This window comes from Phoenix dactylifera, chromosome 3 (assembly GCF_009389715.1).
Source record: "Phoenix dactylifera cultivar Barhee BC4 chromosome 3, palm_55x_up_171113_PBpolish2nd_filt_p, whole genome shotgun sequence".
Lineage (NCBI taxonomy): Eukaryota > Viridiplantae > Streptophyta > Magnoliopsida > Arecales > Arecaceae > Phoenix > Phoenix dactylifera.
Window position 1 is genome coordinate 14,103,016 of NC_052394.1, and position 26,623 is coordinate 14,129,638.

General features: G+C 37.1%; 1 protein-coding gene across 1 annotated transcript in view; it reads left to right on the forward strand.

Moving 5' to 3' along the window:
* Nucleotides 1–26,623, forward strand: part of LOC103707982 (ABC transporter A family member 1) — an 84,719-nt gene that overhangs the window by 52,956 nt on the left and 5,140 nt on the right. Inside the window, exons 25-32 of the mRNA XM_039124675.1 lie at nucleotides 11,698–11,739; nucleotides 11,825–11,921; nucleotides 12,164–12,291; nucleotides 12,385–12,489; nucleotides 15,666–15,812; nucleotides 23,177–23,440; nucleotides 23,640–23,775; nucleotides 26,476–26,555. Of these exons, the coding sequence (XP_038980603.1) occupies nucleotides 11,698–11,739; nucleotides 11,825–11,921; nucleotides 12,164–12,291; nucleotides 12,385–12,489; nucleotides 15,666–15,812; nucleotides 23,177–23,440; nucleotides 23,640–23,775; nucleotides 26,476–26,555 (999 nt within the window). The remainder of the gene's footprint in view (nucleotides 1–11,697; nucleotides 11,740–11,824; nucleotides 11,922–12,163; nucleotides 12,292–12,384; nucleotides 12,490–15,665; nucleotides 15,813–23,176; nucleotides 23,441–23,639; nucleotides 23,776–26,475; nucleotides 26,556–26,623) is intronic.

Genomic DNA, 26,623 nt, shown 5'->3' on the forward strand with positions numbered 1-26,623 from the left:
GCTATTCATGAAACGAAGTTTAATGAAATTTCTGCATGCTTATCTGCTAAGGAGATCTGGGATACTTTAGAAACTATTTATGATAAATCTCAGATTAGCTCACATGTGCTTCAATTGCGTACTAACAATGAGATTGCAGAATCCTCCACAGTAGCCGAGTCGACTCCCAGTTCGTCCGAGTCGACTCCTAGAGAAGAACAGTCTGAAAGGCAGAGACACAGTCTTGAAGACCCTGTGAACGAGTCGACTCCAAGTAGTTCCGAGTCGACTCCCAAGCTAGCCGAGTCGACTCCAATAAGGTCCGAGTCGACTCCGAGGCAAATCAGCTTCCTAAAGACAAGGAAAAAGAGAAAGCAAGAAGAAAGGAAGAAAGAGATAAAAAGGAAGAAAGCCTTGACCAAGAAAGAGTCAAGCCAAAAAATAAAGGTTAGGAGCAACAATGATGATATTAGCTCCAAGAAACTACAAGAGGTAACTGACTTGTGCTTTATGGCACAAGAAGACAAGGTAAAATCTGAATCTACTCTTACCTCAAATGATTTTCAAGAAGAATTCTCTTATGATGAATTATTAAATGCTTTTCATGAGTTGTATAGTGAATGTAGAAAATTAACTGTAAAGAATAAAAATCTTAAGAAACTAAATTCTGAAAATGAAAGCTTAAGGTCATTTTCAGAAGAATTGATTCAGAAAAATCATAGCTTAATTAAAGAAAATCAAAACTTACGCGAAGAAATTAATCAATTAAAATCTTGCATTAACAAATTCACCGTAAGCTCAGAAAGATTAAAAATGATGTTTGAAAGCCAACATGCTGATTTTGATAAATCAAAATTTAGCTTGACTCCTTCACTTAGCCATAAATCTCTAGAGAAAAAGGTTATCAATTTATCAAGCAAACCATTAAATAAGATAACTTATTTCAAAAATGAAAAGGATGGGAATAACAACTTTACCTATCGTTCTAGTATAATTAAATTAAATGGTAAAGTTATTACTATTAAACAGATATGGGTTCCAAAAGGAACCATATGTCCTAACTCTCAAGGACTCAAGCAAGCTTGGGTACCCAAAATGAGAAAATGAGGATGGACACATAGGTGTACCAAGGTACCCATGGAACATAAAGAAACTTAAAAAGTTATTAACAAAAAAATAATAATGAAATCAGTAATTCTCGCATCCTCTCATACTGAAATTGTTTTATTAGTTGATTAAAACACATCTTGCAAGTATTAATCATTCTTTTCTTGTGATATAAGTGATATTTCTGATATGAAAAGAAAATATATCCAAATCACTCCATCTTTCTAGATTATGCTTTACTTATAGATGGATAATTTGGTAAATCAATTCTCCTAAGAATAACTCAATGAATTCTCTATATGCTTGACTGAGAGTTTTTATCCATGGCATTATTGTTCATTGATCATAGATATGAAAATGTGTACTTGGTATATCTTTGAATATATGTATTATAAATACTATGATCAAAGAATTCTTTTTGGCATATAAAATTAACTTATGCTAGTATGGACCTAATCTCAAAAGATCTTGTCATTGGTTTACTTAGAATATCTTCTGCAAGGTCAAAGTTTACTATGCATGTTAACTAAGGAAACAAACAAGACTAAAGATGTTGTTTCCATCACTAAGTTTTCACAAGCTTACATTGGATTTGTTTTTGGCAAGTAAAATTAAAGTATTTTCTGCATTTGCTAAATCTTGTGAAAGGGATCAAATGAAAAAGGTTTGCAAACTATGAAAGTAAAAAAAAAAGGCAATGTTGTACGATAGTCATTTAAAAGCTATCATCATTGCTTGTCATATATATGGTTTCTATTAGGTCTATATTTAATGAAAACTCCATTTGATCTTCTGAAAAATAGAAAATGAACTACTGCATATCTTTCATATTTTTCAGTCGTACACGTTATACCTGATATATTCTTATGAAAATAATGCCAAATCTGATAAAGATATTTCTATCCTTGGATATCATTCATCAAGCAATGCATATAGAATATTCAATGAAAAGATTCTAGTTAAAGAAATATCAATTCAGTTTATTCTTTATGAGACTAATGATTCATTATCAAGATACTAAAATCAAATTATATATGGATATGTTTAATCTTTTACATATGACAATCTGAAAACTTGTTAATAATTAGAACCAAATTGAGTTTTCAGAAATGCACTTAATGAAGAAAAATTGGTGACTACTAAAAGATTCAATCAAGAAAAGATGAATTAGATCTTGATGAAATTCTTGCATGATTAGAAGTAAAGATCACCATTATCATTTGCTTGCTTTATGAGCTTTATATTCTGTCAAATGAATGTGTAGAATATACGTCTATGTGGTTATTTCATTTAAAAAAAAAAATCTATGTAAAATAACCACCTTATTTGAAAACACTCATTACCAATATGATAAAGCAATATGTGATTTGGAACAAGCATCAAAAGCATGATAGAATAATTATTTCATCAAACACCTAATAGACCAGATTGTGTGATCATTATGTGCCCTTATGCAAGACTTCAATCTAACTCTAATGAATCATAATTTATTGATAACAAATGAATCATAATCTGAATTTTGATAGAAACAAATGTTTAAGATAAATTGATTAAAACATAGTTAACATATCTTATTAATAATTATCTTAAGCAAATAGAATCTAAACTAAATTGACTTAAACTATCTTGGTTAATGAATCTATCTCTTTAGTTCAAATGATATGTGCTTGCTTATATTTAGGCAATCTCTTGAGTAAAGTGACTCAACATGCAACTATTGTCATATCTTATATTGAGTCATCTAGTTAAAAAATATATATGTTGGATGAATGCTTTGTATCTTAAAGAAACTAATGACCTTCCTTCAAGAAAGAAAAATGAGAGATTTCAACTTGAAGGATATCTTCATGTAAGATACAATAAACATTCACATGCAAACAAGAGAGAGGACCTTCTTCAGCCAAAAGTTCATACATAAGAAATCTAGTAGGTATTTGACTGAAGAATGCAGAATGAAATGGTAATTCTAGATACTTCTCTCATAAATTAATTGAGCAAAGTCAATAACTTAAGTCTTATTACGACATGATTAAAGTCTTTAATTATTAATTTTTGATATCATGTCTATAATTGATTGAATTGTACTTTTAGAGAGTGTTTCATGGTTTGCCAAAACTAGAATATATCTTTGCATATGTCATAACCATGAAATACACAAGTATATGCTTAAAATTTTGATGTAAAATAACTTATGAGAAGTTATGAATCCATGAGCATAATGAAAATGTTGTTTGCATGATACACATATAAATGATACACAAGATAAATTCTTTATTCTGCTCTTTCGTGTAAATTACTTGAGAATAACAAAAAGAGAGAGAGATAAAGAAAAGAAAATGGATATTATTCAAGAGAAGTAAAATCCAAGTAGAGGCAAATACCCCAATCTTAAGGAAAAGCAAAACAAGCATAATATATTCGGCACATTTGGAAGGGATAAAATTCGTAATTAATTACACTTAAACAGGAATAGTTTGAAGTGAACTTTATAAATTTTCTATATTGCTCATCATAGGGATGGTGCCAATGGGGAGGCTAGTGGTAGTACCCGGCACTATTTGACCCAACTATTCGGTGTAGGGCATATTAGGGACGGCACAAGAGGGAGGCTAGTGGTAGTACCTCGTGCCCCTTCCAACTCCACCGGATAGGGAGCAAATAGAGTATAGAGCATAAGAAAGTTATAAATGAAAGACAAAGTTAATGAAAGTAGAATTAAGTCAATTTTTTTTAATCACTTGAAAACACACTTTAAGGATAAAATCATTGCAAGATTATATTTAAATAGGGGGAGTTTATTTGAAAAATATTGATTTGGATCCTTGACATGCTTGTTCTTAATATTTTAATGCATGATTTAACACATGATTTATTTTGCATATGGTATGATGTCTTGATTTATTGGTTCTCAATGTTTTGTAATGCTTCATCCTTGGACAATTTGTTTGAATGTTTGAATTGCTACATAACATCTTTTGTTTGGTTCTATTGAAAAGAAATTTCAGATTTGTCGTTCACAATCATCTTTAAAATCTGAAAGTTAAATAAATTTGTAAAAAGGAGAAGAGAAAGATATCTCTATTTAGGCAGAATGAATTAATCTTGATCTATCCTTCAACTTGCCTAAATTTGGTATATAATGTTCAAATTCGTACCAAAACTCAACATTTAATACAAAGATTCTGAATATGCTCTTATATGTTTGAAATATGTATTTTCAATCGTAATGATTTAAGATGAGCTATAATGTGGAAGATACATATCTCAAATTATGATTTTGAAAGCCTCAATTGAAAATCCTATGTAATTCAGAATCTGATTTTGTATACAAGCTTAAACTCAATATGATTTCTAAATAAAATCTTAATGTAAGAAAAACAGAATTAATTCTGATGCCTTTGGTTGATTGCTCCGATACGCATCCGAAACATATCATTTCTTATCTTCAAAGTGTACTAATATTGGTCCAAATGATGTGTTTTTCGATGATCTTGATTGCAAACAAAAATTTCTAAATATATGATTTTATTTTGATATTAAAAAGATTTATTGTGTTTCATGAATACATTGGTGAAAAACTATGATTAAGAAATTGAGTTCTAAAAATATATATATTTCAATAATCATCTATATGTTTTTCTCCCCTACATTATTAAACACTTCTATCAATAGAGTGAATGATCTTAAAGCTAGAAATATTTCAGCTCACTCAAATGATTCTAAAAGAAAGAAAATGTAAATGCGGTTGAAAGAAACTAAGCTTCAAATGAATCATTTTCTGATTAATATTTCTACACATTTTCTCTAAGATTATGAGAAAGCATAACTTGTTCGTAAAGGATTAGAAAGAGTAATTACTACAAATTTTGAAATAATACTAGATTACTCTACATTCTCGATGTCATAGAATTTCAGTGTTATTCACGTTTATCACTATAATCTGAAATTCAACAATTTAAAATGATTAAAGAAGAATGCATCTTTTGAGGGGGAGCTTTAGATATTCAGTATCCTATCCCAAAGACACTTTATTTTGATGCATGCTTTGAACTTTATGGATTGATTTTGATGAACCTCCTTATATTGCAAGACATGCTTTAATTACCTTGAGATGAGTTCTATAAAGGTTGTCTTATCTCAAACCTTGAGTCTTATGAAAATAAGCTGAAACTTATAGAAAATATATTTTTGAGATTGACAATTTTGTTGAACATTATCTTAGGATTCTAAACTCTTAAATGGAATGATCAATTGAGGGGGAGAAAGAAAATTTCAGAAGGAGAGGTCTTATGGAACTTAATTACATGAATCTATAGGAGAGGGAAAGAATACTAAATGAAAAGTGATCCTAATACTCTCCAATATGTATCATCTGAAATTTAAATCTGAAAATCTTTATGATACACCTTGAGGCGTGTTATTTGGTTAGTATATCTTATGCATCACTCATGAACCAAATTACAAATCTTGAGAGCCTCTAACTTAATGAAAAAGGGGGAGAATAACGTGTAATTGACTTGAACTTTAGAACTTAAATTGTGTGCCAATTCATATTGTTATGTATCAAATTGTGCTTACTTTCTACAGAGATAAAAGAAAGTCTCTAAAGAAATCATGTTGCATGATTTCATATTTTGGTGTTTGTGCCCCAATGATCTTATTATCATTAAAGAACTTTGAAGTTATTAAGACTTAATGATCCAACATGATGATGTGTCTTTTACATATATAGGTTTTGACCTGTTACTCTGAAAATTAATTAAATTGCTCTCCTGTTGATAAAACACTTAATAGATTGGGCAAAAGATCTTAAATGAACAAGCTTTCATACTTATTATTGAAGAGATGTTAGACTTCCATTCGTGCTTTTCATTGAATATCATTTGTGGTACTTCTTGAATTAACCTAAGAGAGATTCCACCCACACTTGATTAGAAAACTATCTGTGGTATCAAATTAGAAAACTTCTTGAAATCACATTCAATGTGTTCTGCTCTGAAATTATCTTAATTGGCTCTGATCTGTGCTCACTAATCTGATTCCAATATTATTGCCTTGAGTTATATGATTCATATTCTTGCAATAATTCAACATTCAAATCAGAGTACAATAAGGAAAAGAAATATTTGTGCTTAATGTTTCCCTATTTTTTTTTGATGTTGTCAAAAAGGGGGAGAAATATTTAAGTATATGCTTATAATGCTTTTTGTATTGAGTACAAATCAGCTTAAATATTAAGGGGGAGAAATATTTAAGTATATGCTTTTTGCTTATAATGCTTTTTAAATTGATTGTGTTAAGCTGATTGAATCTAAAGCAGTATCATGAAGTATGTTTCAAATATATATGTTTTCTACTTCATGCAACTTTGCTATGTATTACTTCTAGAAAACAATATCTTTTATATTGCATATACTCCAAGTTTTGTCATCATCAAAAAGGGGGAGACTGATGACCCAAAGATTGATTCAAAGATTGATTTTGATGATCACAAAACCTTGAAGTATAAATACTAATGTTTGTGTTGCAAGGAGAAAGATATTTATTTTGCAAGGAACATAGCAAGTTGGAAGAATACAAGAAGGCCTCCAAAGTTCTCAAGAAAAGTTGGAAGAAAGCTACAATTCATTGGCCCAAGCTTAAAGTTCAAAGGATTCAAATTGGAGGAGTAAAATCAAAAGAAAAATTCAAAAGAACAGTCTTCGAGTCGACTCCAGTGGAATTCGAGTCGACTCCAGAGAAGTATGAGTCGACTCCGGAGAAGTATGAGTCGACTCCTAGGAGTCACAGGCAGAAAAGTCAGAGAGCAGTTTTCGGGTCTGAGATTCGAGTCGACTCCAGTGGAACGCGAGTCGACTCCGATGGTTGGTAGGTCGACTCCGAAGAAAGCAAGAGTCGACTCTCAGCGGAACACAAGGAAAAAGTCAGAGAGCATTTTTGGGACTCTGAGATTCGAGTCGACTCCCGCATTGCACGAGTCGACTCCGAGACTCCGCGACCATCAACAGACAGAAAACCAAGTTACTGCCTCTGAGATTCGAGTCGACTCCCAGACAGCTCGAGTCGACTCCAAGGCAGCGCTACACCAAGATGGCAGAAGGTTGTGTTTCACAAACTGAGAGCCGAGTCGACTCCAAGGAAGTTCGAGTCGACTCCAAGACTGGACGAGCCAAAAGACAGAGGATCGGGAGTTCGGGGTCTGAGATTCGAGTCGACTCCCAGGACAGTCGAGTCGACTCGAGAGGACAAAATTCAAAATTGGATCCACGGACTTCAGTGGATGAGCCGACTCCGAAATTGCCAAGTCAGCTCCAGAAGTTGGCGAGTCGACTCCGGGTTAAGACGAGTCGACTCCCAGTCGAGGATGCACCATAATTCAAATTTGGAACAGTGGCCGAGTCGTCTCCAGTAAAGCACGAGTCGACTCCTGCAACAGGCGAGTCGACTCCTGATCGCGCGAGTCGACTCCGATCCCAACGGTAATATTGTCAGGAGGTGCAGACTGGTTCCAACGGCTCTATTTTTGTCTCTAACGGCTATATTCTTGTTTCCACGTTATCAAAAGCTATAAAAACAAGAAGAGAGCTAGGAGAGAACTTATGGAAGTGGGAGAAAACATTTAGGAAAGAGATTACAAGGAAAATCTCCCATAAGCACAAAAAGGGCCATCCAAAGAGAAATAGAGAGAAGAAGAGCTTCCAAGTGAATCCCAAAGCTTCCTCTCCATCAGTGTGCTGCCTCGGTGATCCTCTACTTCGTGCCAAATCAGAAGAGGGTCAAGTAAAGAAGAAGTCGAGCTCCTCCATCTTCAAAACTCGTTTGAGGGCTTCTCTTTACTCTGTTTGTTTATATTGTTATATTTGCTTGTTTAAGAAGCTTTGATTTGTTTTAAACTTTGTTTTATTATCTTGTAACTTGATTCAATCACGGGATTGAATCAAGGGGTTAAGGTTTGTTGGTGAGCCAAAGGGAAAACCAACGGTGTAAGGTTTGTTGGTGAGCCGAAGGGAAAACCAACGGAGATAGGTTTGTTGGTGAGCCGAGGGTAAAACCAACGTGAAAGGGTTTGATTGTGAGCCCGGGAAAACAATCGGGGTTGGTTCTAGTCGGTGAGCCTGGGAAAACCGACCGAGTTCGTTGTGATCTCGCAAAACAACAAGTTGGGTTGTGAGCTTGTAAAACAACCGACTGTAATCTGTAGGATTATAGTGAAATTCCCAAGAAGTCTTGGGGAGTGGATGTAGGTGCTGGGGTGCACCGAACCACTATATGTTTGCTGTGTTTGTAATGCTTTTTGTCATTATCTAACTCACACACTTACTCACTTAGATAAATTGCTTGCTTAACTATTATCCGCGAATTCTTTAGTTGCAAGCATACTCAATCAAGTCACATTCTATACATCAAACTGTCGCTAAGTTTAACTTTCACTGCGCATATATACAACTTAGCATAATTAATCAAAAAGTGCTAGAAGTAGCTTAAAAGTATTAAAAGACCCAATTCACCCCCCCTCTTGGGTTGTATCTACTGGGCAACAGTTGTGTTGGTACATCTGACACCCTTATGTTGATTTAGAGTTTAGACATTATAAACAAATAGATTAATGTTAAAAAGTCCACTGATAATTTGAAGCTTTGGCAAATTAATGGAAATCTCTTTCAGGATTTGTGAGCCAATTAAAAATTTTGAAACCTGAGGGGGTGTGAGAGCTACTAGGGCAAAGTAGGGGGAATGAAACTGTAATTTCCGTTCTTTTAATTATCATCAACAAATATGCAATCTTGTCCATTCAGTATTCTAATATTCTAAACTGCACACACAATTTGATTAGTGAGCTGTTTTATTCCCCTCCTTTTTGACAATCTTTTAATCTTGGAGGAACATATTCTGCTCCTGCACTATGCTTGGGGCCTTTTGTGGATGTTTGTTTGGCTTGTGCTCATATTGATCAGTGTTTTGGTATTTGCATCTTCCTTGAAGTTCTCTTTATCATTAGGAAGAGCAGTAAGTATGATATTGTTTCTCATTTTATCACTGTGGCTGGCTGAGAATACTTCAGTCTGAATTTTTGTTAATCTATTTCCCTAAGTACTCTCGGTTGCATCCAATTAGGGTTGTCAAACGAACTAAGCAGCTCAAGGTTGGCTTGAGCTCAGCTAAAGAAAAGCTCAAACCATGCTTAATTGAAACCTTAACAAATCAAACTTGAACTTGCAAAACAAGCTCGAATTTAATTTCGAGCCATGCCAAAGATTGATCCAACTCAATCAGGTTTGGCTCAATAAGGCTTGAATATAGTTGTGGATTATATAGATAATGGGCTGTTGGATAAGCCTTTAACCAGTGTAGTTTGTTTATTCTTTGAATTTATGAATGTTAATTCTGGCTTGAACCTAGCTTGAAATCAAGCTTGAATCAAGCTATCATTCAAACTTGAACTGAGCATGTTTCAAGCTTGAATTGATTTCAGATCAATTTAGGATTTCCAAACTTATCAATTAGGCTCAAATTAAGCTAGGTTCAAAATTAAGTTTGAATTGAGCTCAATATAATGGTAAATAAGTCAAGCTTGATTTCAAGGTTCAAGCTCAAAATTAATTTCAAACCAAGCTTGGTCAAACCCAAGCTTGATCATCCTCGGCCCGATTACATGCTCACATCCAATCAAACTCGTTGCTTGTGGATTTCTTTGCAAAGCCACACCCAGATGCACAAATGATATCTGCTCTGCACCTTTTCTGGTTTTGGTCCATCATGAATTTAAAGTTGGGTATAATGTATCTCATAAAGTGTATATTTATGTCCTTGTGTTCTCATAGTTTGCTTTAGTTAATCATATATGCTACATGATGATATAATGGCCTATGGTCATTTGCATAAAATATAAAGGGTTTTTTGCATGAATACCCTTCTAAATATCGAATTTTGCGTGAATACCCTTTTAAACTTGATATCTGCATGTATACCCTCATAAAACTCTGTTATTGTACAAATACCCCTAATATAACGGTTGTTCTAACGGTGTTAAAAAAAATCATATTTATATTAATGAAAAATAAAATAAAAATTTGAAATGACGTTATTATCCTTACTCTTTCTTTTGCCCCCCCCCCCCCCCCCCCCCCGCGCGCGGTGCCTTCCTCTCCCCTCCCCATCCCGGCTTCAGCACCCCCCGGTGCCCGGCTTCCCCCCCACCCCCAGCTGTTCTTGTGCCGGAAGAAGAAGAAGAAGAAGACAGGAGCTTCACACAGCTGTGCTCTGCTTCAGAATCTCTTGGGCCCAGAAGAGAGAGAGAGAGAGAGCGAGAGAGAGAGAGAGGACTGCTGGTTTGAGTTGGAAGGAAGGTGGCTTGTCTAAGGACCAGAAATGATGCTAAGTAGGTGGCTTTAACAGCACTGAGTTGGTGGTAATGGAAACAGAAAAAGAGAAACAAAATCAGGATAAAGGCTGCACAAAGCCACCGAAAATCCAGCAAAAGCTCAGAGAAATGAGTTTGCTTTGTGATAACAAGCAAGAGCGTCTCTTCTTTTTTTTGTGTGTGGATGGTGGTACTATTGGTCGTTTTTAAGTGAATTTATGGCGGGTTTTCAAGGCAGACAGGAAGGAGATATGGGTTTCTTAGGAGCTTGTTAGCTTGCTCCCATGGCCTTATTATTCTCTAAAGGGATGGGAAATGCCAGTCAATGAGGAGGAAAAGCCCCAAGGGGAGTAGGGTTCAAGTGTGGAACGATAGCAACAACCATAGGTTCATAGAATCCAAAGGAACCTCGGCCCGTCAGGATTCTCCCTCGATCTATTACACTGTTGATACCTCTGGTGTCTCGGTAGCTGGCTTTTTTTTTTTTCTTCTGTTTTTTGGTTTTTGTTTCTTTTAACTTTTGAAGGGAGAGAGGGAACACTCAACCATTCTGACTGGAGGTAAATGGCAAGTCTTTCGAGTCATGGGTCGCCCAGCACCCCATAATTATGATATGATTAATTAGATTTGCCCAAATTCTTATCCAAAAGCATGTAAAATTTCTATTTACTTGTATATTCTTATAAAAATTTCTATTTGCACACTTACCTATTAAGAATATTTTAGTCATTTTAATTTAAAACCGTCAATTTTTTAACGGCATTAGATGGCATGGGTACCTATGCAAAAATAAGAATAAAAAAGGGTATAATAGCAAAACAAATATTTTATGAGGGTATATATGCAAATATTAATTTTGGAAGGGTATTCACGCAAAATCCGATATTTAGAAGGATATTCATGCAAAAAACCCAAATATAAATTGGGTCATTGCGATGCTTTAGAGGATTATGCACACTTGTGACCCATCCGACAGCTCCAGAGGTAACTATTAAGCTCAGATTACTTATCAGTGGTTAAGTGGGGCTAAAGTTGGAGGTTAAATTGCAAAGGGAAATAAATGCTTTAATATATTTTACTTTCGCAAACTGGAAAATACTAACGGAGTAAAAGATGCATGAAACCAAATATATTTGTATTTAGCTTAATGATTGCAGTAAATCCTTCATGTTGTAATCCTTGGTTAGTTTTGTGCAGTTCTATTTCTTCGTTTGAGTATATGGGCTGATGACTTGTCTTAATTGATGTAGGAACGTGAAGTCAAAGCAAAGCACCAGCAGTTGATTAGTGGGGTATTATGATATTTTTAAATTTTAACTAGTAGTGGCTTCTGTGTTCATTTCTCTTAAAATTTAACATTTCTTTACGTCTACTCAGGTTTCTATATCGTCATATTGGATATCAACATATGTATGGGATTTCATCAGCTTCTTATTTCCTACTTCACTTGCAGTTATACTATTTTTTATCTTTGGTGAGTAGTGAAATTATGTGAATATTAAATAACTATCACACTTGATTTTGTTATAATTTGATGCATAGTTAAAAAAGGGAAGTGCTTTCTGCGCGGGTGCGTGGGAAGCACAAATCAAGAATATGGTTTTGAGTTGTTATCAAGTTAAATTAGTTTTATTCTTATAAGTGCTTAGTATCATTTCTATATTTGGCTTTGAACAATAATTTGTCACAGAACTTATAAAATATCTCTATCTGTAGATCTGAGTCAGTTTATTGGAAATGGTTGTTTCGTTCCAACAATTGTCATGTTTCTGGAATATGGTTCAGCAATTGCCGCATCAACTTATTGCCTCACTTTTTTCTTTTCTGACCATTCAGTTGCACAGGTATATCAACTCTATATCTCTTTGTATGCCTAGACACTGTGAATGTTTATTTTACACTTTTACTGTTGTCTTCTTTTTGCCTTTTGATTGCAGAATGTAGTTTTGCTGGTCCACTTTTTCAGTGGGCTCATTCTTATGGTTATTTCATTTCTAATGGGGCTTATTGAGGCAACAAAAGAGGCGAACTCTTTATTGAAGGTTTGTTTACATTTTAGCCATTTTCACAAAGTTAAGCAATTTCTTGCGGCATCACTATCTTTATGTACCTTGCTTCTTTTCTTATTACTATTTTACCAGAGCTTTTTAATTGCACTTCTATATTCTATGGACCTAGAGATGTTGAATCTCATGCTTATTAAATCTTACCTTCTTAAAATTTGCTTTTGCTTTATATATTTGTATCCTTTCTTGCATTACTAAGCAACCATTATTGTGTGAGAAAATACTGATTTCACTTACCAAGTAGACAACAACAACATCAGAAACTATGAATTGCAGCTTTTCAAAAACAAGAAAACAGATACCATTTGAACATAAGATTTCAGCTAAATGACAACCTCAAAAACTATAATAATTGCCCATTAGACCTATTCACAGGCCATGCTGGGTTCGGGCCAGGCTTAGCCCAAGGTATAACTTAATTTAGTCAGGCCCGGCCTTTGGGCGTACTTCCCAAGCCCGAGCTTGCTACGTACTCGGGCTTCAGGCTTCCTAGACCTTTTTTCCAGTTTAAAAATGCAAAAAAAAAAACTTACAAATATTAAATATTTGGAAGGGATTGGTAGGGCCCATGAGCTTATGTCTTTATGGTTTCAAGTGATGTCAAATTTATACAATGTAATGCAGTGGCTATCATATCTTAAAAGGTAGAAAGGATTTTAAGATGCGAACACCAAAAACTGGTAGACTTCTAGTCAATGACACATTGGGCATGGAGATAATCATGGCCCTGGTGCTAGACCTCAGACCACCAAATAGACCAAAACATGGCGTTGCATGAGATTCGCATTACTGAAAATCATATAGTTTAAGCTGTTGCCAGCAAAACAGCAACAGAACCAAGCAGTAGTTTTAAGCAAAAACTAAGAATGTTCCCAGCTGCTTCTCAGATAAACACTTCTGTTGTACTAGAACTTCAAAAGAAAACCAACAACGATCCTACTATTTCTTATTACAGAAATTGACCGCAAGTTCCTAGGTAGATTAAAATTAATTTTAAGACCACTATCCAATTCCAACTTGCTGCTGTTAGAATGTAGTTGAGGCAAACAGCTATAGCTAGTGAAATAATTGATCAGAATAAAATTGATAATGAACTAACTTTTCCAACTAACCTTGTGCTGATATATAAGCAAACAAATTTTATATTATATCCCTTCCAAAATATTACTAGTGTTTCTTTCTTCTCAAGTTATTTGACCAATACCAGTCTTCTTCCCAAGTTTCTTGGCTCGCAAGAAGTTGAGTTGACCCCAATGTTGGGAACCATAAAACAATAAAAAAATTGGCATCAACAACAAACACTGACTCTATATAAAGATATACAAGATCAAGCTTTGGTGGGTGAAGGAAGTGGTTGTATGGGTCTCAGCTTAGCTCTTTTTATGCCATGGTCCATCACACCCTCAAGTCCATTGCGATGACTTCTTAAAGAAGAACCCTCATGATGCAAAATTTGTATCAAAATGAGAAAATCAGGAGAGGGATCTCACCTTTGGAGTGGGAGAAGAAGAAAAACGAAGGTGGTGCTGCGATTGAGGGGGAGACAACAGTGAAGAAGGCGGTTTGCTGCTACTGCAATGGGAGAGGAAGATGATGAGAAGAGGAGGTGCTGCTGCAAAGAAAGCAATGCTGCTGCCAACGACAACTGGAGAAGAAGAAGAGGAAGAGGAGGCGATCTCAATTCTCGAAGAGGATGAGACGAGAGGAAGACTCGGCTGTTCTCGACCTAGAAGAAGTGGCAGACCGGGAACACCAACCCTAGCCGCCTTATTCCTCAATTGAACCGGCCGCTTGTTTAGTTTAAACCATGGTCATCTATGGGCTGGGCTATGGCATACATGTATGGTATATAAAATCCGGGCTGGGCTGGGCTCAAACCGGGCGTTAAGATCTCAACCCAAGTCTGGCCCATTTAACAGACGGGCTTCTATTTCAGGCCTGACGTGGTCCGCGGGGTTCAAAATTCAGGCATAGGCCTGTTTGAAAGGTTTCGGGCTTGAGCAGGCCGGGCGGACCATTCGGCCTGCGAACCGGTCTAATACCCATGCAATTAAAGAAGCCCAAGATGCATTCTAGATTTCTTAATTAAAAAATTCACATGAAATTCATTACAAAAATGGACCAAGAAGTATACTGTTACCATCCAAGCATGTATCTCCTGATATTTGCCTCTTTCAAATTTTCTCAAGGTCTCCAATGGTGAAACTGGCATGCTGCTCTACTTGTGACACTTTAAAGCCCTAGGGGAAATCTATTTGATAAAGAAAGAAGATGTGCATTCATTGCAGTCGCCTCTTGTTCCTTTAACCTGTTGCAAAGTAATCATACAGATATATGTGCATGAGTAATTACTCATTTGTATGTCCTACAAAATTACCAAAATATGTGTATGTTATGCAAAACAATGTAGAGTATGCCTTTTTTTTATTAACAACCATACTTTTCAGATGTTATGCACAATCATCAGTGGATTCTTTGTGGCAATTGGCAGAGTCTTCATGTCTGAAAATCTTGACAACTAGTATTCAAATGTTAAAATTAGAAGTTCTTTTATTTAATGTTATTTTAACTTGGATCTTGGTTTTTAAATTTGTTCCTTAGTGATGAAAGTGACTTCTTGTATGAATTGCACCTTGTTTCTTTGTCACCTAGATCTTCCCAAGTGTAAGAGAAATTACAAGAGTTATTCATTGGATGCATGAGCTTAAACTGTATAATTAATAGAATGGGTGTCAAGTACGAGCAAACCTGTCTTCTAGGATTCTATCATAAAGTTCCTTAGCCAGGAATTCAGCACTAATTTAGAAGTTTCATGTCAGGCTGAGAACCATAAATCAAAGTTCCTCGAACTTTGATTTGATGTATCATATCTATAATGTCACACAAATGAAAATGGAAGAACAATGTACTTGATACATTAGCTAGTATATTGGATATATGAATGGAGGTGCAGATGGAGTTGTTAACTGCACTAGCGACTTCTATCAAATTGTCGAGTTACTTCCTGAGCAGTATGTAGTTATATTTAAACATCACATTTCAAAAAAGAACATTTGCCTTCAAACTAGGCTGAAAACAAACAGTTTACTGCTTTTATGATTTTTATTGAGAATTGAATCCTTTTCTCCCTGACGTTAAGGCATATTTTGCAGAATTTCTTCAGGTTATCACCAGGGTTTTGCTTTGCGGACGGGCTTGCTTCACTTGCTCTTCGACGGCAAGAAATGAAAGAGGGAACTGGAAATGACGTTCTTGACTGGAATGTCACTGGTGCCTCTATCTGCTATTTACTTCTTGAGGTTTCTCTTTTATCTCATTCCCCTTTTATTAAATGTTTGGCTCTTTTTTCATGTGTACTGGTTTTAATATATGTTGAAATCAGTGACAGTGGTATCAGGATCAGATATCCACTCACTTTTCAACTAATCAGACACCAATTGTTTCTTTTTAATCTGACTTTAGCAAAATTTAGAAACTAAGCTTCATTTGTTTGATCTTACTGTTACAGTGCGACAATGCTATTATTTGGGCTTTTCTCAGTGATTCTCTTATCCATTTCTCATTATAAATGCATGAAAAATGAATTATAAGTGGACCTGCCATGGGCACCCATGGAGATTGATAACATCACAGCGTATTTTCTTTTGGAGTTCCTGCCAAACAAGTTTGGAGTGATCAAAGATGGTCTGCCCACTGAAATGCTTTGGGATGCTTTGCTATTCCAAAAGTTTTTGAACATCATGCCTGTTGCAGATGAAATTTTGCAAGCATTAAGTTCTGCATTTTAAGGATTTTCACAATAAATAGCTCACTTCTGGCTCTGATATTAATGTTGGAAGATCAGATCCATCTCCTTGTCTTTGATTATGTGCTCGTAAGATAAGAAGTTGGAGAAAGAGATAGAAGGCTCACTAAGCAAAAAGACACGTGTGGATGTGATGAGCTTTCATTTGCATCATATGTATCTTGGAAAGATTTCAGTATCTATACAACCCATATCGGGTCGAACAAAGAACAAGTCTATTGAATTTTTACAAGCTTTTCTATGGTGTGTGGGCAATAATATACAAAGAGCAGTTCAAGTAGAACTATAAATAGGTTGGGTTTATATAATTGGTAAGTCTAATTCTTGAAAAGTGGACAAGAAATAAGAAGAGAAAAAACTTGGCTATAAGAATTGTAGGGCTTGAATATTTTTCTGAAGCCAGTTATGATTCATGCATGCTAAATGATTTTAATTAGTACAATCTCTATTTCTTGCGGCTTGAATTTAACAAAGCAGAAAATTCTTCACATGAGGGGCTTGTTTGTAACTTCTAGTCGGATTCGGCAAGATTGGCCAGAGAGCGAGAGTATGGGGAAGTAGGGAGCCAGCAGGAGAGTCATGGGCATGATTTGTCAAATCGACCCGAACTGGACGGTTCGGCCCATATCGAACCAAAGTGATGCCAGCTCAGGATGGTTCATCCTGCTGGGGTCAGGTTGGCCTATATAAGCTCTCGATTGCCCCCGCTCGCCTTCCCTGATGCCTCTTTCCAGCTCTCTTGAAGGTGGAGAAGATGGAAAGCTAGGGTTCCATTTGAAGATGGTCTTCTCCACCTCTCTCGAACTCGCATTCAGAAGGGCTGCAGGTGGAGGTGCTTTGGCATCCCCTTTCCGGCATTGCCCCCCTCTCTCTCCCTTCCTCTTCTTCTCTCTCTTCTCCCTATCCCCCCTGTGTTTCTTTCTCCCTCTCCTCCCTATACCGGTATCATGCTAAACTGGTTGCCTTCCGACATGCCCTTCAGTACCGATTTGGCGAACCTAGGTCATGGGAGAGTGGATCCAAGCGAGAATGCAAGGTCGCCAGGTCCGATCCCTACAAGTTAAGGAACAAAAAGATCTTGAGGGATCTTTTCTTTAGTGTACGGGGAAAGAGCCATATGACAACCCGCCGCCCAAACAGTTGCCCTTCTTCTTCTCCTACTTCCTTTCTCATTTCATGCGGCAGTCCAATCGCAGCCTATCTAGCTGGACCTAGCCAAACGAGCCTTAAGAAGAAAGATTTGACAATAAAACACATGAAGAAGTCGATAGAACTTTTTAAAAAAATGATAGAAATTTTAGAACACTATTGGTAGAGGAAAAAAGAAAAAAATATAGAAAATTGCAAGAAAAGTATGTGTGAAATGATAAATATAACCTCTTAAAGTAGCAAGGTTCGCCGGACTGATACCGAGGGTCGTATCGGCCGTCAACTGGTTCGTCTTGGCACCTGTACATACTGTACTGATTTGAGGCGTATTGAACCAAGGAGAGTGAGGGAGAGGGAGAAGGGGAGGAAGAGAGAGGAGGGATGGAGGGAGGAAAAGAGAGGAAGGGGGAGAGAGAGAGAGATAGTGAGAGAAGGAGGGAGGGAGATAGGGGAAGAGAGGGATGGCTTATGGAGAGGAGAGGGAAGAAGAAAGGGTGGGGAAGGAGGGATTATGGAGAGGGGGGAAAGGGAGGAGGGGAGCAGAGAGAGGAAGTGGGGGGAGAGAGAGAGAAGGGGCCCTTACCTTGTTGGTGGTGGCAGCTGGAACTCCGAAAGGCGTCAGTCGACATTGAAGAGAGAGCGAGAGTGTGAGCGAGCGAGGGAGAGAAACTGTTAGGGGGGTGGGCGATTTTATAATCCAAAGTTCCAAACGATTCGCATGGCTGAATCGACCCAATTTGGTGTTCAATTTGGTTTGGTATGGGTCAAGTCTAGTTAGGATCGGTTTGGTGGCCCTTTTGAAGCAGTCTAGATCTTGGTTTGCCATTCCAGTGCATACAACCCTATATCGGGCGTACCATAGTAACCATACCATACTGGTACTGAATTGAGACTTGGTATGGAGAGCGTACCAAGTCTCAATATGCCGAGCCGACCTTTCATACGGGGCATACCGACATTGTACTAGCATGGTACCAGTACAACGTCTAGTACTAGAACGGCAAACTTTGGTTTAGATCAGGGTCAGCGGAATTGTCCCGAACCGAGCGGCTCTGACTGTCCCGAATCGTACCGGTGGCTCATCAATATGGTTCCGGCAACGAAAACAGAACCCGTTGCCGAGGCCGGAGAAGGAGAAAAGAGCTAGCAGGGGAGGGAGGGAGAGAGAGAAGGCAGGACGCTGGTGGAGGCCGTTCGAGGCCAGCGAAGTGCCGATGGAGGCCGCATGAAGCGAGGCCGCAGCTACTAACCCTATTTCGAATGAAACAGGGTCCAACCACGATCTTAAAAAAATCTGTGATTTTTAAGTGAAGTCGACAAGAGATTTGCCAACTTCACTTAAAAAACACAATTTTTTAAGGTCGCGGCCAGAGCCTGCTCTGCTGACCTCCAATGACCTCCACCGACACTTCGCCAGTGTCTGCCACCCTCCTCTGGCCCTCCCTCCCCTGCTTGATCTCTCTTTCTCTTTTCCTCTCTCCCACAGTCCCTCTCTCGGTATGGGCCTGACACAGCCCGTACCGAATCGTCCTGTTGGAGAACCGGTACCATGTCCGGTACTGGTTCCTCCGACCTTGGTTTAGATTATTGTTGGAGACTTTAAGTCAAAAGCTTTTTCTATTGCATAAGTATTAAAGAATGAGGAATTCTTTGCTGGAACTGTTAGCATTAATCTTTTGGGTGCTTGAACCCTCTCATTCTTGATGGCATAGGGTTGAGTTTACAATGTCTTAAAATTTCTGATCTCTTATTAAACATCGTTGGAGGGTCTTTTTATTGACTGCTTGCACATTTCTCACCTATCTTGTTGCTTGATTAAAAAACTCTGTTTTCGTGCGAATTTGTTTTCCATTCAAAGTTTTTGTTTGTATAATAGCCATAATCCTTGGAAAGTCAATACAGTCCTAGATATGCACAAATACATGCATACAGACGCAAGGGAGGGAAGGGAGGAGTAGAGTGTGTCTGTTGTTAAAAGCAACTGCCTAGGTGGCCACCTAGGTGCTTAGTTTGGCCAAGCTCTTAAATTTTACCTTTTTGAGGGTTTCTTTTTCCATTTTCTTTCTCCATTTAAGCCCCATATGGGACATGTGGGAGGAGAACAAAGGCTACCATCAACCTAGTATAATGAGTGGGCTGGTCAATGGCTATCAACAAGTCAGCTGACAACGACGAATGGTAGTGGCTGGTATAGTGACCAGCTCACCTCTTCCTCATCTGGCCATTCTTCTAATTTACCCCTAATTTTTTTTCTTTGTCTTTGCTTACTAGCCTCCAGTCTACTTGCCTCCTTTTGCTTCTTGTTAGGTGCTGGCTACATAATTTTGTTCTGCACCTTGTTGGATGATGCAGGAGCTACAATGTTGTTATTGTTGTCCTTATGGATTTTGATCTTTGGACATTTTAAGTATAAAAATAAGGTTCGTGATCCCATGTCTAGTGAAAAAGGAGTATACATATCATGGTTTGCTGTTTTGGTACTGGATTTGTATCGATACCATTTTATTACGGTGTAGATACGTAGTATGGTATAAGATGGCAAGCCGTACTGAGTGTCAGTATGGTTTAAGACTGCGTACCATTACCGTATGTTAGGGTATGTCTAGAACGGTACGGTATGGTCCTGTACACCAAGCCTTATATAGAATATACGGACATGCTTATTTATTCATATAATTAAAAGTAGACATAAATAAAAGTTTAGAGAGCTTTCCTGCCTAGGAGGCCGGCTAAGTGCCTAGGCGCCCACCTAGGCCATACAAGGGGTCCGCCGGTTGGCCTTGCCTCGGCAATTTGACAACCTTGGTCGATTCACACAAGGGTGGATGGGGTTGCTAGTGTAGTGAGGAATAACGCTTAGAACATGCAGGCTAAAGTTTCATAATGTAGCAGATAGGATTGATATTTGGGTTAACCTTATCGGATAAGGCTTCAAATGTATGCTCTTAGAGATTTTTTCATATTTGGGATTGGATTTAATATTATTTTAAGTAAGAATGCTAAGAATGCTATCACTTGTATAATATTGTTAGGATCCATGTTCTTGGATATAGAAAAAAATCAAGATTGGACATCATACAGCAGCCTGTTCTCTTCAAAAATTTTACCTCAGAGAGTCACAGAAATAGTAGAAGGATAATGAAAGACAGAAGAACAGAAAAGAATGAAGGGAGATGAAAAAGATAAAGGAGAAGGGGGAGTTTGATAATACTAGTTTGTATAATTAATCTTTTCACTATAATAAGCTAGTTGAAAACTTCTAGTGAGAAAAGATTGATATTATCCCCATTAGTTGCCAGCAGTTATAGTTATTGTGCTGTACTAATTTAACCCCTTATAACAGCACCTAGAAACAATCTAGAAGCTCAAATAAGCATTCTAAGCAATAAGTGCACAAGTTCAGCTTTCAAAATTTATTGAGTTAGTACAACCATTGTGATGAGACTCTTGTCAAATGTATCTAACCAAGTACCTCAAAAACATATTAACGATAATGTAAGAACCTTCTTTTAGGATCAAACCTGATTTCTCAGATAGCAAGATCAGATGGGTGGGCTATCAGGTAACATCTACAAAACCAAGTAGGCAAGTGCAAATTATGATGTACTGATAAAGGTTAGAAATTATGGTACTCATCATCTAGCATTTTCCAATAGGCATCTTTCTTTAAACATGCCTTAACAAGGTTTGAAGAAGCATTTCTTTTGCTGATATCAATCACCTAAAAATATTCTTCGATACAATTTCCTCAGCAGTTCACCAAATTTTGGGTAGACACTTGGTAAAGTTGTCTTATTATCATATGGACTACTCCTTGATGATTTATTTCAAAAATTGACACACTAACAAAAAATTTAAAGCATATGTTTGTCATCTAAATGTGTTTAATATTATAATCATTTAGATTTGCATGTGAGTGGATATTCAGAAGTGAAAAACATTCAAGATACCATTCTAGCATACGTTATGTTATATGAGCACCTAAAAACACTACTACAGTGTATTGAAGGCATACAATCTTGAGGATGAAGGCATATTTTATTTGTGCATGTAACTCACCAAAGTAAAGTATAATTCAGAATTTGAAGGCTCTTGTATCCTGTTAATAGAATAAAAAAATAATGGCTTTCAATTTCTTTTTTAGTTACTACTGTAGTTGTTTTTTGCTATAACAAGAACTTTTTTAAAAACTGCATCTACCATGGTCTACTACGCCGGAACCGGGGCCTAGACCGGTTGCTCGGCAGCACGGGTCAGTACGCCCCAATACCGTTTCGTGCCAGGCCCGTACTGACATTGTAGAGGAGGCGGAGGAGAGGGAGAATGAGAGAGAGGAAATGAGAGAGAGTAAGAAGGGGAAGAGAGGGAGAGAGAGACAAAGAGGCCGGGGGAGGGTTGGCGAGTGCGTGGAGGGCCATTGCCTCCGATTTTCTGTTTCGTTCAAAACAGAGGCTCCGGAGGGTGCCCCTTTTTAAATTTACGATTTTTAAGTGAAGTCGGCCGGGGCCTTTGTTTCGAACGAAACAGGAGACCGGAGGCGGAGCCCGTCCTTTAATGGAACAGAATGGTCTCGCTCGATGCGTCATTTTCTTTTTTTTATCTTCATATTAAGAGTTCTGGCAGAGTTCTTGGCGGCCCTCCACATGCTCCCCGGCCTCCTCTCGTCCTTCCTCTCCCTCCCTCCCTCCCCCTCTCGCTCTCTCTTTTCCTCTCTTTCCTTCTCCTTCTCCTTATTTCGTTTTGGTTGCCGGAACCGTCCTGATCCACTGTCGGTAAGGCTCGGTACTTCCTGAACTGCCTGGTTCGGGATGGTTCCGCTGACCATGGCATCTACATTGCAAAAACAAGTAACAGGAACATTACACAACCAAACCAAGGTCAAGTTAATGGATTTTCTAGCTCATCCATAAACTAAGTTATAGCCATAGTATAACCATCTAGCCTCACTAGTCATTCATGGGTCAAATTAAATAATTTTTCTGTGCCATTAACTCTTGGTAAGGGCTATATCTTTTCTCTCTGCCAGTCTTTTCCCAATTACTACTTCCCCGATGTAGGCTTAATTCTCCCTTTTTGTTGACATTTTGAATTGGAAATACAAGGAGATTTTATCAGTTTGCTTCCCTAATTTATCTTTTAAAATGAGAAAACTCATTATTTGCATCTACAAGGATCCTCATCGAAGAATTAATTTATGATTGTACCATATTTAAGTCATTCTTTAATCAAATTGATGTCAAAAATAAAAAGAACTGACTTGTTTTTAGTTTGCTTGAGTATGGGTTTGTAACTTGTTGGTCTAATAGGTAAGCTGATACACATGAATATATGCTGCTATGATGCAACACATATCAATATACCATTATATGACTACTCATATATGAAGGTATAATAGGTACTATATTCCACATGAAGCCACAAATATATTGTAAAAAACTCTTTGATACTTTTGTGCTTCATGACTTTCTTCAGATTACCGTTTCTTTAAGCATTTGAGAAGCTTCCCACTTATTCTTATATAGTAAGTAAATTACATATGACCTGGCTATGGTATAAAATAAATATCTTAAATTCTGCAACAATTGCAACCCCGACAGTGTCTTTTCATAATTGATAGGCATGCGCTAGTACTAATTATTAGCAGTTTTTATTGCCTTCCCAGCATTGTAAGAATGTTATAGTGATTTTCATTTTCTTTGATTGCAACAGAGTATCATTTACTTCCTCTTCACTATTGGGCTTGAACTGGTTCCTCATCAAAAACTAAAGGTGGCTACAATTAGAGAGTCATGGCATAACTTTTTCTCTCTCCGACATGATAAAACCACAAGCTATACCCAGCCTCTTTTGGGATCATTTGATGATTCTGCTATATCGATAGTTGAAGAAGATATGGATGTTAAAGCAGAAAGATATAGAATACTCAGTGGTTGTGTCGATAATGCAATAATCTACTTGCAAAATCTGCGGAAGGTGCTAATTTTTTTCTTTGGTCTTCTTATTTGTACCATGAATTTTACAGTTTCCTTGGAGATGACGACAATCAATTTAGTTTCTACTAGCATGTATTTCCACATATAATCAGGGCATGGGCTTCACCTTTTTTTAATTTATATGGGGTTTCTGTTGAACATTTTAATAGATGTGCTATGCCTTATTGGTGAATTATCAGGTCTATCCTGCCAGAAGAAATCATGCTGCAAAGGTTGCAGTTCATTCGTTGGCTTTCTCTGTTCAGGAAGGAGAATGTTTTGGCTTTCTAGGAACAAATGGTGCAGGGAAGACTACAACTTTGTCAATGTTAACTGGTATGTTCTTAGTATCAGAACTGTTCTGAGATAAACTGACAAACTTTCCTAGTTGCAACTGCTTTTCCCTTCATGGATAATTCTCATGCCATTACCCTCTTTTCTTGCAAATTTTATTTTTATAAATCTAGCAACAACTCAGAATCTAAGCTAAGTTGTAAACTGCTAGATTTCCATCAATGAGTGAGGGATTGAACCAAGCCTTTGCTTGGAAAGTTGTGAGTCAATTGTGGAAACATACTTTGAACATGATGAAACATACTTTGATATCTAATGCTGATCCCAGATAGATGGAGGCGGTTTAGTTTATGGTTTTTGCTCTCTTAGAATAACAGGTCACAATTCTTAAAAGTGTCAATGTATTATAGTATAAGTTAAATGTCCACTCAAGTGCTGTTATGTTGTTCTCGTATATGTAATATGATGATGATTGACAATTCAGTAAAGAACTATAGGTGGTCAAGCAGTTTCCTTCTGTTTTCTTATTTGCAAATTGCACTTGTAACTTGCATATGAATGAAGGCTGCTAGTTGGAGTTTTTGACGATATCAATCTTAGTAATGTCAGTCGGGAAAGCTTGTCTTCCATTATGCTATGGGTTTAATATTTTCTTTTTTTTTTCTTTGTGTGTGAGCGCTTATGTTGCTTTTAGTCTTCTAGGCCACTTTTCCTGCTTGCTCTTCTGTTTGCAAGGCTCCAATTCGTGCGCTTCGAATATTTAGTTCCTAAAATATGCTTTGGCACATGGCCCCACTGTTCAATTCTCAGCCCATTCCTAGATCTCACATACAGAAGTAGCACAATTAGAGCGTATGGTTATCAACCAGAAGGTCGATAACGTTAACATTTATTATTTTTGTCTTTTCTTTTCTTCTTTTTTTTTTTGGAAAAAGCATGTGCAGCCCACATGCCATCCTCTAGTCATGGTCCTCCATCCCTTATCTTCGGTTGCTCTTCCATAGGAACCCATCTTGTTACTAAAAACTCAACTAGGCTTGTTGTGCAAAACATATGAAACATCTTAGCTTTTGAAGTGGTTACTTTGGCTTAGTTTTGTAAATTTTCTTTTCATTGCTGATTTGAACCGATAGAGAAAGAAGCAATTGCTTCAATCCACTCAACTTGAACCTCTCACAAAAAGTAATACTAAAACTCCGGTGGCAAAAGTAGGGTTTTGAGCTTTCATTAATTGATTTCCGAACTAATTACAGTTTCTTACTTATAATAGTGAGATCCGAGTCCCCAATTCCATGTCGGATTCCTCTCCTAGTTATAAGATGTTAGAAATTTCCTAAAATAGTGAGTAGTAAGAGATCCTTGATAAGATGAAAATCATCTTCAAGTTTGATCTCAACTTCTACATCAACTTTACCCTTGCTGCCGCATTGCCTAATTCTTCCCAAATCAGAAAATATGTCCATACATGAAAGGAAAGTACTTTGATTGGCTTGTTTCAAGGCCATACCCCCACATAGCAAGGTGTGATGAACGCTTTGGGGGTTGTGACACCCTTAAATTTTGAAAAATTACCCAATTTACAAACATATACATACAAAAAAAAAGGTTATCATAATTAGATGTAGTACGACGAAGTTATGGCTTTCGAAAGTTTAGGCTGCATGATCAAGTCCCAATTGTGGTGGATCTTGCTCTCGAACTCGGTCTAGATTCTAGACCTATCCGAAGTCGCCAAATCAGTCCACAGTGTGTTTGATGATCCTCTTGGATCAATTGCAGTAGTTCGGTTGCACTCTGTACTAGCAATTGAAACAAATAAGTGGCTTTAGTCAACAATTATACCTTTCCTCTTTGTTTTGGGTCAGCATTGTGGATGCTAGATACTGTTAGATTCGAAGGAAACCCCTCTGAAACAGCATATATTTTAATACTTCTCATAAATTCTATCTATAGTTGTATCTTGCACAATCTAATTCTTACAACTAATAGATCAATCTGTGCCCTCTAGATTTCTGATAATCCAAATAGCACTAATATATTCTCATCTAATTATCAAATCCTGAAGACATACATCAGCAAGTTTCACAGTAGTTAAATAATTTGGTCGTTGTTCTAGCACCATGACTAACTTAAGTGAGTTGCTTCATTACTTCATCCATGTTCATTGCAATGTATTTTTTACATGGAATTTAAAATTTTATCTATATTTAGGCATATTTTGTTGAAGTTAAATTTACAATTTTGAAATCTCGATCCTCTTATGTCCCATAAATAACTCCTCTGTTCTCATCCAAGCTCATGTAACAAAGGGTGAACCGTGGCTCAAAGGTAAGGTTGCTCCACTGTGACCTCTAGGGTTCGAAACCTGGAAACAGCCTCTTGCATACATTTAACCCTCCCCAAATCCCAGAATGGTGGAAGTTTCATGCATTGGGCTGCCCTTTTTTCATCCAAGATCATGTAACAGCCTATTTAGCAGTTTGCTTCATGAGGTTCATGGCTTTGTTGGCGGAAAATTAGTTGGAACCCTACTTTAGCATTATAACCATCATTCCATATGTACACTTAGACATGCATACAGTAGAAATAGATATAAACCCTAAGAAATGATGGTTTTTAAATTTTAATAACCACCGGCAACCTCACTCTTTTGGTTGTGATCAAAGTCTACTGTGCTTGTGCTCATGTGTCTGCAATAGCCAGGTTATTCATTTCTAATGTCATTCCCATATTGTCATTCAGGGGAAGAGTGGCCAACAGGTGGAACTGCATATATTTTTGGCAATGACATACGATTGCATCCCAAGGCTGCTCGTCGGCTTGTAATATCCTTGAGCCACTATTTCTCTTCTCCATCTAAAAGAAAGTTTGATGATCACTTTTTTCCTTT